This window comes from Periplaneta americana, chromosome 3, assembly GCF_040183065.1.
Source record: "Periplaneta americana isolate PAMFEO1 chromosome 3, P.americana_PAMFEO1_priV1, whole genome shotgun sequence".
Classification (NCBI taxonomy): domain Eukaryota; kingdom Metazoa; phylum Arthropoda; class Insecta; order Blattodea; family Blattidae; genus Periplaneta; species Periplaneta americana.
This window is the reverse complement of record NC_091119.1, coordinates 156152535-156174058: the sequence shown is the minus strand read 5'-3', so window position 1 is coordinate 156174058 and position 21524 is coordinate 156152535. Positions and strand designations below refer to the sequence as shown.

At 33.0% G+C, this 21524-nt stretch overlaps 1 protein-coding gene across 7 annotated transcripts in view; it reads left to right on the top strand.

Annotated features, from left to right (window-relative positions):
* The window catches only part of Nhe3 (Na[+]/H[+] hydrogen exchanger 3), a 109251-nt gene that overhangs the window by 49021 nt on the left and 38706 nt on the right, over positions 1–21524 (top strand). For 4 of the 7 annotated variants that reach the window (XM_069822063.1, XM_069822067.1, XM_069822065.1 and 1 more), the window contains exons 11-14: positions 3141–3170; positions 8445–8519; positions 14161–14358; positions 15853–15951. In XM_069822063.1, the coding sequence (XP_069678164.1) occupies positions 3141–3170; positions 8445–8519; positions 14161–14358; positions 15853–15951 (402 nt within the window). The remainder of the gene's footprint in view (positions 1–3140; positions 3171–8444; positions 8520–14160; positions 14359–15852; positions 15952–21524) is intronic. The other 3 variants (XM_069822064.1, XM_069822069.1, XM_069822070.1) reach the window with 3 other exon arrangements.

Sequence of the window (21524 nt, the reverse complement as noted above, 5' to 3'; positions counted from 1 at the left end):
GGTCCGTTGGTTGTGTGACCAAACGTTTCGCTCACTGCTGCTGTGAACATCTTCAGTGCTGTAGATTGCTGGTGCGGCTGGTTCTACTGCACGTGCCGATGACAGTCTGCGTTGGCTGCATCGTCATATATATAGTGTGTGTGGGGGGGGGGGGGGCTTGCTGTTGTTGCCGCAGATCGCGAAGCCAACAGCAAACCCGTCCACCAAGCACATTCGAGCGCGGACCGTGGCGACAACAGCAAGCCATCCCCCTCACACACTATATATATGACGATGCAGCCAGTGCAGACTGTCATCGGCACGTGCTGTAGAACCAGCCGCACCAGCAATCTACACCACTGAAGATGTTCACCGCAGCAGTGAATGAAACGTTTTGTCACACACCAATGGACCACGGCATCATAGCTAGAAAACTTTTCTCCTATCACTATGAATAGTCTTTGTGCTGACTTCACTGCTGATAGCATGGTTGAATTCTTGGGTGATTATTTCAGCCGAAAACTGACAATTTTACACACCACTCTCTTTAAAGATTGACGATTCCTTTCTGACATAATATGTGGCATAACCTACCTGGTCGTGATTTACTTGTGATAGGACCATAACATTTCCACTTTATAACATTTGAAACTGTTGATTTTGACAGAATCAGAAGAGCTGAAATCTCTCTGATAGACTTACTACTTAAGTGGCACCCTATGATCATGTCACGTTAATTCTCTGAGTTCTGTATACCGAACCATTCGTCTATTACTTGTAATACTGATCAGTACACAACATACTGCTGTCACTAAAACCAGTTTGTAGCATGTCACGTAGCTGCAGGCTTCAAATCAGCACTACTCAGAGGTGTCCCAATACTTTTGATCACGTAGTGTATAAAATGTTGCTCAATCTGGCTAAAATACTGCTTGAGGAAGATTGTCGTCTTGAGTTGACAAGGAATTTATACATTGTTAAAAAATATCAAGATAAACAGACATGTTAGTATAGGTCCAGTGAAGAAAAAGGACCATCTTTTATTCTAAATCACATATTCACCTTAAATGAATCTCTTTCCTACATGTGATAGTTGTATCAACATACTTTTTCACAAGTGTGGGAAGTTACCTCGTCACTAAATTGAATGTGCTCCATTTAATTTTCATTTTGAATTTTTTCATCTACTTATGCACACAAATTATTTTCGTTGGTCATTAAAATACCTCTCTTATCATATCCACTTGTGATATATCATAACAGCGGAATTTGAAGTAATGCTCCCCTTAAAATGAATTTCAAAGTAACAAATTCTGATTACTATTCATTAATAAACATTTTCTTTTGTGAATTCGACTTCATTACAATTTAACCCTTCGTAATGTTAAAATATTTTAATATTCATTTCTTTCGATCAAGTCGACATTAAACATAAAGAGAATTGAAAATTCTGAAAAATATGAAGGTATGGAGATCATTTATGTCGTCATATTTTCACAAAATAAATTCAAGCATGAAAGCAAATAAGGTTTTCACAAGCATATTGAACTGCTTTGAAACGTACTTCTGCAAGAATGTTCTCATGCTAATTACGAAGACAGTTAATGAAAATAATTATTTTTTATCTTTATCACTTGCTATAAGATGTATTTGTTATTTCATTGGATCCATACATGCAGCTTTGTACGTAATAAAATAATGTGATTTCCTCTATTTTTTTTACCATTCCGAAAGGAAAATAAAATTTGCATAATACAAGAAACTCATATATGTTTAACGTGACAGAAAATATTATGCCAAGTAATTTGATCTGCCATAAAACTTTAAAAGAGGGAAAATTGTCAGTCACCTGCCAGCAGTACTAAAAGGATAATAACTTTAACAATTATGAAGTATGTTTATTACGCTAGTTCTGACTTTTATCATCATATCATGTTTTTTATTTTATGTTATTTATTAAACTTCCAAGAAATGGCAATTATTATTCTGAAGCATGTGATTGTTATTGAGAACAAATTATTTACTTCTACTGTGAAGTTACGTAATACAGGGAAAACCCGCTGTGATGTTATAACAGAGATGCTAACTTCTGTAGGTTATTTTTATACGGCCTCTCCCGAAGTTCAGATCCAATACAAATGTATAATGAAAATTTATATTATCGAAATTAATTGTAATATTTTTTATATACAGGGGCAGCGCCAACAGAGGGGCTGTGATGGGCTAATGCTCACTTTTCTGCTCCCCCCTCATTTCACAAATATTGAAAGCACATCTAAAACTTATATCAGTTTACTTTCTACTCAATGTATTTATTACTATTATATACTATTACTAGATCACAATTTTTCCTTAACAAATTGCTTCATGGCTCGTCATGTTGCAATGCTGAATTAACAGTGTTTATTTTTAATTATATAACACACACTCACAATTTTGCTTCAATTAGTTTCTTTTTGTTTAACATCTAGATGCTATGTAAATAGCTAACAAACCATATACTTGTAAATATTAATATTCAATATCAAAAAAATTTTCCTTGATTGATGATGTTCAACTTCAGTAACAATTTCAGTGGTACAGGACAAAAGGAAGGGAGAGTTGCTTACTTCAATAAGTTTTGCCTACCCAAATGAATGCTCCCTTCCCTAATTTAAAAATGCTGGCGCTGCCGTTTCTTGTATGTGATATTAAGATCTCTTGATAGCATGATGCTAATAATTGTTTATTCAATATGTTTTGTTACAGTTACAATCTTTCTGTACTATCTTGTGTATAAGTTAGAAATCGCTGTATAAATATTAGTTTAGGACACTGTATTATTGATTAAATTTCAAACTTCCTTACTGTATTAATATTTAGGGCTTACCTTACTGTATTATTTACAAAAAAAAGTCACTCAATACTGTGTAACATTTAACTATTTCACATTCTTCCCACATATCAGCCATACATTTTTATAGCTTATGAGGTGTTTTTGGCTTTAAAATTGCTAGAAGCAACAACATCTTACAGAGGTTAGCACCCCTGAAATTCAACAGTTGAGTCCATAAAGTAGGTTTATAATCTGGAAAAGCAATGACAGCTTGATTACAATGTTCATTACGAGTCTGATGGCGGTATTTTTTCTTTCTCTTTGGATGTGACTCGTCACTACGTAGGTTTACAATTCGATGGGGACAACAGATGTGGTAGGTATTGCTTCCTGATGTTTGTTTGTTTTGTGAATTTGTTGAGGGGGTGAACACTTTCTTGTTTTGGTTTGGTGGTGTTTGTGGTAACAGCAGCAGATGAGGATGTGAATTTTCTTTTGTTACCAGTGCTGACCTGATGTTGTGATCAGTTGCTGCTATTTTTAACGGAACTTGTATTTTCCTATTGTTTTTATTGTTTATGTGAAAATTGAATTATATTACTTTTCTTCCTATCCGTATTTCCAACAGTTTTATATTCTAACCAAATCTATGAGAATTAATAATTTTATCAATATTTACTGTTTTATAAGAACTGAATACCAGTAAATAAAAATGTGTCCTTTTAATGTCATATTTTGTTTAAGTATAAATTGTATCAATTTTGAGCTCTTGCATACATAGACGTGTCTAGATACGATTGTAAGGGAGGCCATGAAGCCAGTTTTTTAAGAAACATAACCTCTTCGAAATTATTATTAAGAGGATGGTGCATATCTACACTAATAATAAATCTGTAGCCGAAATTTTTCTCGTAATTTTCGATTTTCCAAAAATAATTGGTCCTAACATATATAATTAACCATCCTGAAACCGAAAATCGCTTTTTTTGAAATTTTTGTTTGTATGTCTGTCTGTCTGTCTGTATGTTTGTTACCTTTTCACGCGATAATGGCTGAACCGATTTATATAAAAATTGGAATATAAATTAAGTTCGTTGTAAATTAGAATTTAGGCTATATGACATTCAGAATATTTTATTTAAAAGAGGGGTTATAAGGGGGCTTGAATTAAATAAATCGAAATATCTCCCTTATCATTAATTTTCACGAAAAATATTACATAACAAAAATTTCTTTAAAAATAATTTCCGATAAGTTTTATTCTATGCAAAATTTTGATAGGACTGATGTTTAATGAGATAAATGAGTTCCAAATTACAATAATAACACCATCTAAGGTGGTGTAATGAAATAAAAAACAAATGACTTCGTCTATAAGGGGCCTTGGACAACAACAAACGAAAGCTATGAAACATAGCCTACAGAGAATGTTTCTGTGTTTGTATGAAGTAATATCGGAAGCTAAATTAACCGATTTGTATATTAATTATTAATTCACCATTGGAAAGTGTAGTTTCTCTAGATGGACATAATGCTATAATGTTATTACAGTAACTTCTGAGTGAATCGAGGACAGGTAAGATTAAAATAGCTTCTTATGCACAGAAAACTTGATAGGCTATTCTGTACATTCGTTTCCTGTATTTCCTAAAATAATTTTTATGAGCAAATGAGTGGTCTCTGGATCAAAATGATCGCATTTTAATTTTTTTAATACAATTTAAATTAAGTAACATAATAAACGATTTATCCTTCTATCAAACACGAATGTTCCCTGGATCAAATGTCCTATTTTAATTATGTAATTACTTTATAATTATTTCTAACAGGTGCAGTGGAGCACACAGGTACGGCTAGTAAATAAATAAATAAATAAATATGCTCAATGCCTCTCTCCTCCTCTATTTCATCCATTGGTGTGTGATTATGCTTAGTTTTTTCTCTAAAAATTAGCACATAAACTAAGAAAGTGTGTTTACTGGTGCAGGAAAATATGCTTACCATTGATCTTAACAGATTAACCTGTTTCAGAACTTCTCCCTCTTTTTCCTCCCTTCACTACATCATCCTTTTATTACGTGTTTTATTGGAGGTTTTTTTACTGATCACAAAATCTGTTCAGGTTCTGGTGACTGACGTCCTGAAACTCATGACAGCAGGAAAGTTCTTTCCATGCCTAAAGTTTATAATACAGTAATGATTTGTAGGAAGGTAATAATAATCAAGTACATTAGTCATGCTAGTTTCTATATTTTAATACACTGGGTCCAAAAAGAAGGCAGCCAATAAAGTAATGAAATTCTGTTTACTGTAAGATATAACAAAACCTGAGAAGTTTTTTATATTGTTGTTGTATATGCGTAATCAGTCAGAATTTTAGCAAAATGGCACCTTTAATGCTGAAAGAGAAGGTTCATTGTCGTTACTGGTTAGCAGAATTTAAATTATGCAAATCTGGCTTTCAGGTATTAGCTCTCTGTAAAGCTGGTTTGAATAATTTCCTTGAAATTATTCAGAATTTAAATTTTCCAACTACTATTCAGCACAAACTTCGTGAAAAGTGCCCTGGTCATGAAGCACCGAACATACACGCAATTGTGTGGAATGACACAATCATTTGTTTGAACATGGAAACTTTGTGCGACATGGAACAGAAGGTAAAAAAAGAACAGTGGCTGAGCAGGTCAAAGCCATATGTGAAGCTTTCACACGAAGTCCTAAGAAGTCGATCAGGCAATTGAGTGTCAGACTTCACATTCCACAATTACCATCCATGTTTGGTACTACTGAAACTAACAGCTTATAAAGTGCAGTTAACACAGAAATGAGAGGAAAATGATTTGTCATGGTGCCACACCTTTGCAGTTGACATTCTCTCTTTTATAGACGAAAATAATGTGTATCTCAGTAAAGTGTGTTTCTCTTATGAATCTAATTTCCACATTTCTGGTAAACCTAATAGGCACAATTTCCGCATATGGGGATCTTAAAATGATCATATTGATCAGGAGCATGAACGTGATATTGAATTTATTGAATATCATTGCAGTCAGTGAGCACAAATATGTGCAATTGATAAAGTCAGTAAATAGGATATTACTCTAAAGTTGAATTTGTGGTGCCTATTAACTTGTACAACGTGCTTAGATCATTCTTTTTTATTGAAAAAAAAAAACAATGGTGCAATGTATCTCGATATGCTGGAACATTTTGCTATTCCACGGATTCCTCATGGGTACACATTCCAGCAGTACGGGGCCCCTTCCCATTAGGACCAGTAATTGAATCTCTGAACACTCATTTCTCAGGAAAATGGATCAATCGCAGTGTTCTTACTTCATGGCCCACATGATCTCCCAGTTTAACGCCTCTTGGATTTTTTCATGTGAGGTTATGTTAAAGATTGTGTTTACAAGCGCAAAGTCAATAACTCGCATGACTTGCTTTGTAGGATTATAGACAGTAGCATTTGTAAATGTACAGATGTTACAGAACACTTGGAGAGAAATTGAGTATTGGTTGGATGTTTGTCATGTTTTGTGACATACCACTTTCGTGTATCATAATTAGCAAATAAATTATTTTATTTCTTTATTGGCAACTTTCATTTCGAACACCTGGTATTTTTTTTTCTGGTACTATACACTTATCATGTAAAGTCATTAATGTGTAGTACACTCAGTCATCTGCCCTTTATATTTGATTATTTGCAGCTAAATATTTTAGGAACATTCATATACAGTCTTATTTATGAGTTTCAGGTCTGCCTCTTTCATTACCACAGCAGTTCAGCTGAGTCCATTGAATGTAGTGTTTTATTGTGCTGTGATGGGGTATTTTATTTAGTTTTATTTTTCTTTTGTTATGGTACAGTTGTGTAAGTAGGTGAAGAATTCGGAATGTTTTTTGTTTTTGTTTTTGTTTTTGTTTTTTTTGTAGGTTTTCAGAAAGACGAGTTTGAAAATATAAAGGACGATTTGATTTCAGTAAAATATGCCCTATTATCTTGGCTGCAGATAATGTCTTAAGCTCTCTAATAATTCATAATCACTTTCCATCATTAAGTTTCTAGTACAACTAAATCAGCAGTGATTTTTGTTTAGTATTAAATAGTTGAGGATTTGGCTAATTTTATATTTGATTTGAAATAAAATGAAGGGTTTCTTTCTGTAGTTTCTGAAACACTTACACAAGCATTTAAAAATTCCAAAATAATTTCATTATACTCCTTGAGTTATTTGGATTTTCTGGACACAAGAGATTTCTCTATTCTCTGTTCCTTCAAGAACAATTCTGTGACTACGAATTTTCCATGTTTGTAAGTAGACATAATCAAACTCGAAATTGTGCGAATATAGTATAAAACTCCATAGTCCATCTCCATAGAATGTCCACACTGCAAATATTAATAACGCTGATGGAAATAAAACACAACATACCTTAGTTGGATAAAATTCAAAGTATAGAATTTGTTATAGTCATGTCCTATGATTATAGTTTTTCAGTTTTTTGCTAAATATGCAAAACCACCCATTTGTTATGAGATAGTACAGTAAATGTCCAAGTTCTATGGGAATGTTATAAAATCATCAAAACATTGCTTATTCTGATGTATATTTTTAATAAAACAACATGTATTCAGAGAGAACATTGTTTGCTTACTTGGACATTCTGACATACTTACTTATGGCTTTTAAGGAACCCGGAGGTTCATTGCCGTCCTCACATAAGCCACCATCAGTCCCTATCCTGTGCAAGATTAATCCAGTCTCTATCATCATATCCCACCTCCAAATCCATTTTATCCTCCCATCTATGTTTCGGCCTCACCAAAGGTCTTTTTCCCTCCGGCCTCCCAGCTAACACACTATATGCATTTTGGACATTCTGACAAACAAATAAAAATTGATAAACTGCTTTGTGCGTGTATATTGAAGAGTGTGTAGTAAAATAATGTAATCATTCTTTTTATTTCAAATACTGTGGAAATTTCTTAATAATAAGAAAATATAATGTGAATTCTACAATTTTATTTTGAGTAGTGCCCCTGTGTTAATCTAAATGACCATTGAGAATAGATCCTGTCACATAATGAATTGATAAGAACAAAAGTGTACTTGTTTACCACTAAATAAAGCCGAAATAAATTCTTATTCATTACTTAACTATTCATGACCAAATTTATCTCAACTTTTGGTATTTTTGACTGACTGCGTTATATTATATTTGCTTATGGGAATTAACAAAGGATGCATAAAATAAGAGACGTAATAAATACTATTCAAAACGAGTTTAAATTCAATCTTGTGTATTAATTTTCTTTTCTGTGTGTTTTGACGTCATCTTGATATTTTAGCAGAATTTTGGTTTTGTCTCCTAACTTGCAATAGCAATTGGACATTGGCATGCGTTGGTCTGTCCAGAATAATCTGTATATTTTATTTTATTAGTTATTTGTTCTTTCTAACGTTCTTCAGAAATTGGAACTAGGTTAAGTATTTTTCAGATTGCTGGTTATGTGTGTTCTTTGTATCTCTTTAAAATCTTATCCTTAAGTCGTGTATTAAAAACTATGCTGTATTCAGTATTCCTGTCACAGGTTGTTTGTCAGATCAGACAGGGTTGTGGGTTACATATGATTGTATTTCAGGCTGGGCCATCAGTGGAACAGATCTGTGGTGATGGAGAGGCAAATCAGAGGGACAAGCAGAGTCCCATGCTTGGGGTGAGACACTTGCACCTGCATGCATCTCAGATACTTGATTTGTGGATTTATGGGCTTTTGTAAATTCGTTGGAAAGTTTTAGTTTCAGTAGTTTTGTTATCACCATTTTTGTGTCAGCTACTTCTACCTTATTATTACCAGTTGTGTAGTGTGGTCGAAACTTTGGTCCAGTAATTAGCAGAACAGCAAATGGCTGGTATGTTTCTCTGTATGTTGGATTCAGTATTAGTCAGCTATTTCAGTCACTTAAGCACAAGTAAGCAATCTTGGCATTTCATTTCTAAACATTTTATTATAATAAACTGCTTGCTTATTCGATATGTTTGATGTATTATTATTATTTATATAATTTTGTTGACTGTCCGAGGTATAAATAAAATGTAGCACATATCATGCAATATTTTACACATTTTAAACTACTTATAATAATTGATTAAATGGCGATCTAACTCATGTTAAAAGTAGTGTAAGAAAGATTCAACATACTTATAATAAATTAATCATGAACAAAATATAACATCACTATTTAAAATTAATAAATTTCACAGTTAGGTTTATGGTAATCCAAGAAAATAATGGATTGAGACCACAAAAAGGGTGGATGGTCTAATATATAAAAGAAGGAAAAGAATGGTAGTGAAACAAAAGTAAATTAACATTATGTGAGTACGAATTTATTGTCTAATTCAGTATTGTTCTTTATTTGTGTAGAAAGCATAACTATTTCTTAATTAACAAACTCTTGAATTCATTTTAAATCATTAAATCAGAAACTTTTCCACGCTAATGTTCACTATAAGAATATAACATCTTAACTGAGAGTCTCAACGAATCTTTCACCTGCCACAAGCTGATAGATTGCTAAGGAAAATTTTCAGTAATAACTTACGCAATTCCCGAAAAAGAAAAATTGATTAATTAACACAACAATGAAGGAAGCGAGGTATGTATTTTTCATCTCAACATACTGAGTCATCATCCAACAGTGGTTTTCAAAAAAATAAAATGGAACCAATTTCGGGTTTCTCTATTTTTTATTATCCATATTAACATTTAACTTTATATTTCTTACAAAGTCACATTATTATTCCATGGTTTTCTTTTGGTAAATTCGTTTTTATTATTTAACGAGAATTCATTGACATCTTATGCAAATGTGAATTTCAGATCTGTGAAACAGACTTTAATAATTTCAAGGGAAAAATTGTTCCGGGACCAGGTATCGGTTCTGGGCTTAGCGCACCAATGCTCTACTGCCTGTGCCTGAGCTACCTAGGAACTATACCCGACACCATCTCAATTTCTCCCATTATTTCCACATCTCAAGTGGGCTAACAAGACACCAGAAACCCAACTTTGAGTGCACACAAACTCTGTGTGACTTGAATTGTGGTTTTCTGTTAATGTACCTACACTAACGTATATATCATGCAAATCTGGCTTTCAGGTATAGCTCCCTGTGAAGCAGACTTGAATAATATCAAGGGAAAAATTGTTCCGAGGCCAGGTATCGATCCCAGAACCTTTGACTTAGCTCACCAATGCTCTACCGACTGAGTTATCCAGGAACAGAGAGTTGGGTTTCTGTCGTCTTGTCAGCCCACTTGAGGTGTGTGGATATAAAGGGAGAAATTGAGACGGTGTCGGGTGTAGTTCCTGATTAGCTCAGTTGGTAGAGTGTTGGTGTGCTAAGCCAAAGGTTCTGGATTGATACCTGGCCCCAGAACAATTTTTTCATTGAAATTATTCAAGTCTGCTTCACAGGGCTGAAAGCCAGATTTGCATAATATATATGTTACTGTAGGTATGTTAACAGAAAATCACAATTCAAGTCACACAGAGTTTGTGCTCACTCAGAGTTGGGTTTCTGGCGTCTTGTCAGCCCACTTCAGGTGTATGAATATAAAGGGAGAAATTGAGATGGTGTCGGGTGTAGTTCCTGGGTAGCTCAGTCGGTAGAGCATTGGTGTGCTAAGCCAAAGGTCCCAGAATTGATACCCAGCTCCAGAAAAATTTTTCCCTTGAAATTATTCTGTGACATCTTTTTTTATAAAATTCTGATTTGCATTCGTTTCACGCAATAAACTGAGATAATAAAGTTAGTATCGACAAAAAATACTTTCCTTTTATATTACTATGTTATAAACAGAATTACAGTATAATTATTTTTCGTTGTGAATTTATTTAGTTCTAAAAGTCTTCAGATGACAGTAGGGTAGATAGCAGAGAGGCCTCATATTTCAAAGATTACCCTCCCTTGTCGTAAATTCATTTATTACACGTGAGTGAATCACAGAAGAAAGGTCTAATTGGCTTATATTTAAACGTCTATATGCAGTATTTCAAATAATATTGTTTTATGTAAATTTGTTCAAAATTAGCTACATGTACTTAAACTGTAAAATATATAAATGAACTGGAATGTCTTACTTTGGTATTGAAGACACATGGTAGCATGGAGGTTAAGGTGCTAATCTACAAAAATCACGGATTTGATTCCTAATAGGATCATGGACTTTTTTTTTAATTGACCTATTCCTTCCCAATGCATTGTGGTTCTGGAATTGACTCAGCCTCTAACTGAAAGGATTACCAGGTTTGGGGGTAAAGACAACCAGCACATAGGACTGACATCCTGAATGCTACTAAAGCTGATTATCTACAAAAGAGGGAGACTTAATCTCCCACTATCCGTGGGTCCCATGGCCTGTAATAGGAATGTTTACTCACATTGAGACTATAAGAATGCCTTTTGTGTACAATCCACAAAACGAAAGTTGGTATTCTTATTTGGGTGCATATAAATTATTTCATTCATGTATTTTGAGTAGTAGTAGTAGTAAGAAAAAGAAGTACCTATAAATTTGATACAAAACTTGAACTGTTGCAAAACGCGTAAGACATACCTGTTATCTTTATTTAATACTTATTAATGGATAAAAATTCGTTCCGGCACCGGGAATTGAACCCAGAACCCTCAGCTTGGCGCACTGAATGCTCTTACCATCTGAGCTATGCTGAAACCTGATCCACAGTGCTGTCCGAACTCTCCTTCTTTGTATCGTCAATGGCCTATACCTGCATTTTAGACTTATATATATGTAGGAGCGCATATTTTAATGACTTTATGGCCATTTCAACAACAGTTTTCCATTAATAAGTATCTAGGTGATGACTACACAAAGTCATTGATTACACTATATTCAATAAAGGACGACGAGGTCCTATAATAAGAGTGTGTGGCGTGCTTGCATGTGTGTGTGTATGTTTTTTTTTTGTCTTTATGTTGTAATGCTTGATTCCCCCACCCCCTTTGATTTCCTCCCCCCCTTTTTAGCAAGTTTATGTAGGTGCTTAAAATCACTTAGTATCTATCATATGTTCACTATATTTTTGCAATATTAGTAACAAGTTAATGTTGTTACACATTTCTTCATTTTTATGCTTGAAAGGTTTTCCGTGTATTTCATAATCAATAATTTTCAGCAAAGTAGTTCTACTGGGAGCTTAATAGAGCATGCTTGGGTCCATAATATTTTGTTTTTTGTGTTCTTGATTTGTATTAGGTAAGAGTAGTTCTAGGTTTTAGTTGTAATTTTATGCAGCTTGCTAATAGAGGTAACAGACTGAATTTTGTGAATTACTATTATGTAATACAGTAGTTTTTATTAATCATATTTGTGTTAAATTTTTTTATTCACAACTGTTCGTATTTATCTTGTAAAATTAGTCATAATTAATTTATTGAATAATCTATATACAAAAAAGTTGTTGCATTACGGTAATTTGGTTGTTGATTTTGTTTTGGCATTATTTGAGAAAATTAGAATTGTGCATTTGAGATAAAGCAGTAAGAATGTTGACTTATAGGCCATCAGTACTAATGAAATACAAATCTGATTTCGAACTTAAGGCTGGTTCACAATAAACCGGAAACGGAAACGACAACAAAAACGAGAACGGAAATATTGTTAAAATAAATGTATTTAAATGTAAGCATTCATAACTAACTATTGTGAATGCTCGTATTTAAATGCATTTGTTTTAACATTAATTCTGTTCCCGTTCTCATTATCGTTTCCATTCGCGGTTTATTGTGAACCAGCTTTTATAAGAAAAAAATGCTGATATTAGTGCACTAAAGAATTTAAATTCTGAACTTTGTGTATGTAATGGTAAGTCAACAGTTAATTACAAAGGTTGACAAGATATTGTGTGAAAAATTTCTGTATGAAATGACGTTAAATTATATAATTTTGAAGCAAGGAAATTAATAATATATATACTATTAAGAAAAGAAGTACATTTTTTTTTATTATTTACTGAATATCATGTCTAGATTACGGATTCTTATGTAATAACTGGGGCTTAAATTCTTGAGTTATGACTTAATTTGTTCCATTTTATTAAATTTGAATATTTTAAAAACTTTTGTGTATTTAACACACGGTGGGGCGAAATATTTTAATTTTATTGGACCAAGAATGTCTTAAAATTCTTATCACTATTGCCCAAATTTTGGGAGTTATTTAAAAAAAAATACACCCACCACAAAAAAAAAAACTATGTTTTATTACACCTAAAATTACAAGCCCAAGTAATGAGTTATTTTATTCGAATTATATTACCCAAAGAGCAATAATATTTGTGAACTAGTAAACTGCCTATGGTATAATAAAATATAGTATTACTTCTTTTCTATGTATCTGTGTCTAGAATGCTGCTAATCCGAAATTTCGGGTAATCCGAACCAAAATTCCTAAATAGAAAATGTTCTCAAATTTATAAACTAAGAGAAGAAGAAAAAATACAATATTTGGTTTTACTGTGTTTTTTTTTAAGAGATCAAAATCCAATACTGTCTTTAAGCAATCAAGGAACATAGCAAACCAAATAATATAACAATGAAAGCTGGTCTTACCTTTGCTTTTCTTATTCTCATTTAGAATAAGTTATTGTTGCTAATTCATTATCAGTTTCCTATTTTATTTGAGAGGAAGTAACATATTCCTTTTTCACGCATTATTTTTAAACAGTACGATAAAGCACATTAATAATAATTCTAATAAAGGATATATAGAATCTATACTCATGAGACATTATTTATTGGGTGAGGGAGGAGTGGGCCTCCAAGCATTACTGGCATAAGACTGCAATATCTAAAGATTCTCCACTGTAACCTATTTAACTACCAGTACATATTTAACCTGTGTATATTATTGAAATATGTACATACTGTATTTTGCATATTGATATTACATAAAAATCCTAGTTCTAGTGACTTATTGTGAATAAAGTAATGTTATACAGTGAAGTTATAATTAAATATTGATCAGATTTATAGAGATCAAAATAAATTAAAGGAAGTGTAAATACACAGTAAAACTGTATCATAAACTTTATTTTACCTCTGATTGAGGTTCTGGCTGATATATCTATTATAATAATATGTAGCTAGTTGGCGATGTATGCAATGGAGGGGGAAAGGAACTGGCCACCCTACCCCATTATCTCCTGGCTTAGTTGCCTCATGAGTGGTGCCTTCTTGGTATCACTTGTGAGGTTCAGACCTGTCTTCGGACAGTTGACTAAACAACAACAACAAACTTTATTTGTGGTGTTGCTTATTTTTAACTCTCAGGAAGTCACAGAAGCTTCACGAGACAGTACAGGAAGCAAAGGTAATGACAAGGCGTGGCTGGCCCGCATTTGGGGTGACTTCGACGTGAGGTACATGAAGCCATTCCTGACACATGCCCGCCCCACACTGCTGGAGACACTTCCAGTTTGCTGCAATCCTTTAGCACGCATTCTCACGACAACAGAACAGATGACACAGGTTAGTGTGAATTGCTGTGTTTGTTGCTTCTTTCTTTTATACCTCTCCAGTAAGGACTCGTCTATCAGTTCTGGGTACATTGCGAGTAAACTTCCATGTTATGCTTGCCCTATTATGTTCGAGCAAAGTCATTCTCTCTAGAGCCAGGTAATCACATCTACATTTGTTCTATCAGACATGAGATTAAAATTTTTTTCAATTTCTTGTTACACGAAGTAATAAAAGTATTGTGAAAATGGTAGAAAATTTATTTAAAGATTTCACGAAAAAATGTGTTATCAGCATACCGAAAAAAATTATTTCCATCATGGCATCTGTCTGTGAACAGATTTTCCTCCTAAATTATTGAAGTGATTTTGTTGATTTTTAGTATCTACAAGTCAACATATCCAAGAATGGTGGATATAAAATATAATCATTTTAGCAAAATATTAATTGGTCTTTATTTGAAATAACATGCGACGATTTTTTCCAAGTCAAATTAGATTATTTTTTTTTTACGCTATATAGAATAAACTGGCTAATGAGACTATATACTATGTGATTCATATAAAAATAATGTTTTTTTCCTTATTTATTTTAACAAAAATTGCGTTGGTAATGTATTTCATCTTAAATGTAGAGAATCTCTGGAAATATACTGACTGGCAGTTATGGAAAAATTATAGAAAAGAGCTAATCCAATTGGACAAGATCAAAAGAAGAAAATGACAATGAATTCTACACACACCTTGGAGATCTGACGATTGGCAGCAAATAAGCACTTGAATGAAACCCACAAGGAAGACCCAGGAACATGAAGGAAATCGGTGGAAAAGGGAGTCTCTGGCTTGGCCACAGATTCTCCATCTCCAAAAATTATAGCCCAACATTGAACAGAATGGTGGAACTTTGTTGCAGCTCTTTGCTCCACACCAGGAGTATAAGGACTTGATTGATTGACAATATGCAAATAGCAGTTATATGCAGATTTGTTGGAAATTTAAATATACGTATTTAAACTGTACAATTTATAAATTAAGTGAAATGTCTGTTGTTTTGTCATTACAACCCAAAATATGAAAATTTACCTTCTTACTTTTTGTTTGCATGGTAAGTAGTTTCATTTGTGTATGTCTCTTGAATTATAAAAATTGAATTGTAAAGAGTAATGTAATTAAAAAAGAACTTAATTATTACATAACTTCGGAAAAATGTGATTAGAAAATGTATGTCATGTTCGTGACGTCGATTTTTTTTTTAATTGACTGACCTTCTGCGCCTGTCATTGTTGATGTATTGCAATGTATTCTTCAAACCATATAATGTTAAATTTACTTTATTAAAATACTGTGTTGCCAGATTATACATGGATTGAGTCATGGTTATGGAAAGTTTAGATGTTATACCAACCTCATCTTCAAATAAATAGTACGAAAATATATGTTCATTGCTAATTAATCTTTATTCATGTAATTGTATGTTAATTCAGTATATTATTTTGCTGAACCACAGGACAATCGGTCACGATCTCGGCTAGATTCAGACTCAGACCTGTGTATTGACGAGAACGAACTCGGTTATGGAGACCAGCGGAGAACAAGTGTCCAGAGGGTAAGTAAAACAACTGAATTCCAATTGTATAATTTTAGGAAAGTAAACTTTCAGTCATATTGTCATAATGAGGACTACATGAATCAAACCCTACAATTGCATGTAATATATTTTCAGCTTATCTGTTTCATATTTAATATTTGCTGTCATAGTTAGTATTTAATTAAACTATATAAATTGTTGTAGATAAATCAATTGAAGAATTATGTTTAATTCCAAAATGTGACAGCATTGTTTGTTACAGGATTCACAATTCAAAATCGTGAAATATATCCAATTTTTATATTTAATTGTATATAAGAATTATAGCAAACTCTCGAATATCTGTGACCAAATTAAGTGATTCACAGACGTTTCATGTGATTTTTCAGATCTTTTATTAAGAAAACAGTAGGGAGAAAAGGATGAAGTCTTAAACATGCTGCTGTGAACAGAACTTATAAAGACTTATTCTCAACACAAACCCTCCTCTCCTATTCCATGCCCTGTACTCGTTTAAAATCACGTTCCAGCCAAGAGTTAGAGTATGACGATAGTTACAAGAGAGAAATGTAAATTGCAGGTTTGGGGGAGGGAAAGAAAGCTGTGTCACAGAAGGATAGTGAGAAGAATATGTCATAATTTAATCTGTTCTGTATTTCGTATTTTGTGTGTCTTGTCACTGTCAATAAAAGTGTAAATGTCCAATAAAACTACATTTTTTATTATTCGTGTTTTTCGTTTATCCTCGCATTTTTAGATCTCTCTCTCTCTTTTTTTTTTAATTGGTTATTTTACTACGCTTTATCGATTACTTTGGTTATCTAGCATCTAAATGAGATGAAGATGATAATGCTAGTGACTTGAGTTCAGGATCCAGCACCGAAAATTACCCAGCATTTGCTCTTAGGGGTTTGAGAGAAAACCCTGGAAAAAAACCTTAACCAGGTAACTTGTCTTAACTAGGATTTGAACCCGAGCCTGCTTGTTTCATGGTCAGACACGCTAACCGTTACTCTGCAGCAGTGGACTTTTAGATCCCTATTAGCCAGATAGTTATTCGGGAGTTTGCTGTAATTACATTGTAAACATTTTCCGGAGATTGGAAATAAACATTGTGGCTTGTCTAATTTCTCTACAGCAATAAACACAGTCTTAATAATTTATCATAATAAAGCAAAAAGCACCATCGCTTTCTCCTTTAAAAATTACATTTAACTGTTGTTTCTATCTTTAATGTTGGCTTTGTTTTAAATGCACATGCCTCTATGAAATTACTATTGCACTAATAATTGTCATAGCTTATTGACATTTTCATCAATACTAAGTTTACAGTGAAGAGTTTTATGATGAAGTAATCGTGACAGTATAACTAGAAGATAAAAGAAAAAAACTGTTTTAGCTGCACAGATACTAAGATTTCCTTTTAATTTGATGCAAATCGATTTTTTATGTGAAGTGGATAGAATTTAACATACTTGTAGATAATTGCAGAGCTTTTGTCAGTTGAACTTCATGACATGACAATAGGAAGACCTTTCACACTATCTTATTACTTTTGCAATTCTAGTCACTAGTAATGGAAGAAAAATTATATTATTGTTAATTCTCTTACCTATCGTCATATTTTTTGGCATCTTATATATTTTAAATTGTGTTGCGGATTATGTAATCATGTGAAAAATATGTTTTATTAGCAATAATCATCTGAGCAAAGTGAATTGTAGTTATTTATCCTTTGCTTCACACAACTAGCTAATTTATTGTTAAAGATATTTGTTGCCATGTTAAGAAAGTGGAGTTACGAATTTGTCTATTACTAAATTATTTGTCGCAAATTGTTTCATTTTTAACACATGTGCCTTGAGTTGTTGATTTTAAAAAGTATATGTTTCATTGCTATATAATATAAAAAAGTTAAACGTAACAATTACAAATGCAGGATCATTGAAAGCGAAACTAGGCTACTTAAAATTAACAGCACTGATAAATAGGGTGTAAACTGTATAAATTACCTCAGTTTATGCAAGTGGTAAGTACATTTCATTGAACAAAAAAGTCTGAGGGATATTTTGTAATAATTGTGACAGTTTGTCTGAAAGAAAATAGTTTTTACAAAAGTTTTTCAAGTTTGGAGTTGAGAAACTCGTTTTAACAAAGTCATAAGGGATGGACTAATAGCCAACAGGATTAACAGCATTAAACAGCTGGTATTAGTGACTTTAACTAGTCTGTAATAATATGCTCCTAACATGGACGAAATTGGTAGATTTTCTGTTACGACTTTTGTTATGGTATATATTTAATAGAGAACCAAGATATTTTGCAAAGATAATGCTTCAACTGTATGAAGGATGCTGTCCTGCATATATGCAGTATTTCTTTGAAGATTAAGGTGGAGTCATTGATATGATCAGTAGTATTATTCATTCTACAAACATGGTATTTCATTACATTAAAATGAAAATGCGAGGTAAGAAGCTACTTTATAGACTTGTTGTTCAGTCTACTGTACTGTGCCACCTGTTTAAGTTAAGCTGTTTTTACCGTTTACACTCTGGTCATGGCTTCTCTCATCTAACATATACATTAAATTCCAAATAGAGAATTCATATATGTGATATTTGTCTATATAAGTCGAAATTATAATTTTCGGCTTGAGAAGTTTTCATATTCCAAATCTTGCTATGTAAAAGAATTGTATTTATCGAAACTTTATAAGTTTTGAAAATTTATTTAGAATAAATTTTCTTATGATAATGCATTTTATTTTTATTCTTATTTTTATTTATAATTACACTTATTAACTCGTTTGCAGTACACATTTCTTTCAACATTAATTATAGTGCTTCTTGCAGATAGTGTGCTCAGGATTCTTTTACTTGAAAAACGCTGGTTTCATTCTGGAAATATGACGAAAATTGCTGTAATAGGAGGGTTATTAAAAAACTAAGGTTCCATATCAATATAATTCTGTATCTGCTTAGAGAAAGTTAGTTTCTCTACTTATGACTCATTGTATTGTTGAGAAAATTTGCTGATGTAAGTTGTGATTTGTCTACAACTCCTGTTTAATGACAATTCAACTTAAAACTTGATTCTATATCGAAATTTGTATTTTGGTTTATTTTTCATGGACAGAACATTTTGTTTCAACAAAGAAACATAGACAGTTCATATAGGTGTGTAGTGAAAGTGCAGTAATTGTGCAATGCATGGGAGAATAGTGCAAAAATTTCTCTGAAAAAAGAACAGACGTTGGTGATAGTCATTACTACAGCAGACTAGTCAAGAAAATTCTTCTAATATAGAAATATTGAAGAAATTATTTTGGCTGGTTGATAAACGATGAACAATATGAGAGAATGCCTCATAATGAGACATTTCTTTCGGAACATTTCATTACATTACTCACAGAGAGTTTCTTTACAAGGAAAGTATATGTTGCAGTCACTCAGTTCCGGAAACATAGCACCGCTGTCAGTCATCAAATGCACTTGCACGAGCTGTATTAATTATCATTTTGAATTTTGACTGATAATGCAAATATTTTTTCGTTTTTTATCGTGTCATTTCCAAAAGCAGTTTACATCACTGCAAAATTGAATCTTTAGTGTGAAATTTTGCTTCGAGCTTGGGGAAAAAAGTAATACATACTCATGGCATGCTTGTTAAAGCATGTTGAGACTAACTAATAATCTACTCCAAAGATAGCTCCAATTTCCAAGACCAAAAAAATCATTCCTAAATCAGGATCAATATGAAGAGCATGTTCATTGCTTTCTTCGGCTGGGATAGAATTATTAATTGGGAATTCATTCCTCAAGGTCAGAGAAGTTAACCAAATGTACTACAAGTACTTCTTCATATACAAATGCAAACAAGACGAAGACCATGGTTATCAGAAGGAAAATAAAGAAGATAAATGTGCGAATTCGAAATGAGGCAGTGGAACAAGTGGACAGCTTCAAATACAGTACTTTGGGTATACTATAAGTAGTAACATAGCTGCTACCAGATCGAAAGGAGGATAGCATTGACAAAGGAAGCTTTTAATAGAAAAAGGAGCATCTTCTGCGAACCTCTAGAAAAATAAATTAGGAAGAGACTAAAGAAGTGCTTTGTGGGGCTGACTGGAACATGGACATTACGACCTAGTGAAGAGAAAAGACTGAAGGCATTTCAAATGTGGATATGGAGAAAAATGTCGAGTTTGTGAAGTGGACAGACAGAATATGAAATGAAGAAAGAGTGGGTGAAGAAAAAATAATGCTGAAACTGATTAGGAAGAGGGAAATAAATTGACTGAGTCACTGATTGAGAGAAACTGCCTACTGAAAGATGCACTGAAGGAATAATGAACAAGAAAAAAGTTTGGGGCAGAAGTTATCAGATGAGAGACAGCATTAAGATATATGAATCATATGCAGAGACTAAGCGGAAGGCAGGAGGAAAAGAGGAAAGATTGAAGAATGCTGAATTTGCAATGAAGGACCTGCTCTAGGGCAGAAAACTATGAATTAATGAATATAGGAAAATATTAGACGAAAAAGATTACTCATGTGGAAAACAGAATTTTCTGCTGCATCATGGCAATTCTCGAATTCACATAGCATTGTCTGTTCACATTTTTCACGCCAAAAATAAAATTACAATTATTCATTGATCCCCCTTACTCATTCTTGCACCATGTTACTTTTTTTTTCCATGATCAAAAATGTGCTAGAAAGATGCCAATTTGAGAACGTCCATTAATTTCAGGCCGAAATGCAGTAGATGCTAGATGAGGTATTTAAATAAAAATCATTTTCAGGAATGCTTTCAAAAGCACTGGAGTCATTGTATAACTGCAGAAGGAAACCAACTACTTGAAGGTAACAGGAGATGAGCCATTTCTTCTTCGTTCAATTGGTCCCGAAACCTTTTGACTGCACCACTCATATTGTAACCATTGTAACAAGACATGAATGTACAATTACCTACTTCAAACAAAACAGTCATCACTGAATTGAAAACATCCAATGATGCTACAGACAAATAAATTTAAAAACTTACTTGGCTGGGAAAATTCTGGTCTCTGTGTTTTGGGATGTACAAATTGTTATTTTTTGTGAGTTCATGCAGCATAAAACAACAGTAACAGCTAACAGTTAATATTGTACAACTTTACGACGGTTTAGAAAAACAATTCTCTCCAGAAGTGAGAATTTATTTCTATAATAACACAGACTGCATACTGTATGTCAAACACAGTAACTTTTACATTCATTCCAGTTAAACAGTTTAGAACATTCTCCCTTCACCTCAAGCCTTCATCTTTCAATTTCCATATTATTTTGTTTGAGCCACTGGAGGAACACTTGAAGAAAGAGGTCTGTCCTCTTTAGAGGTGAAAACTGCATGTCAAACACAGTAACATTTACGTTCATTTCAGCAGAACATTTTAGAACATCCCCCTTTTATTTAGATCTATTTCGTTTCAATTTCAACATTGTTTGGGTCACTGAAGATATATACTCTGGGAGAAGATACTTTTTGGATGATGCAGTGGTACAGAATACTATTCAAGGGTTGTTTGAACATCAAGATCCAGA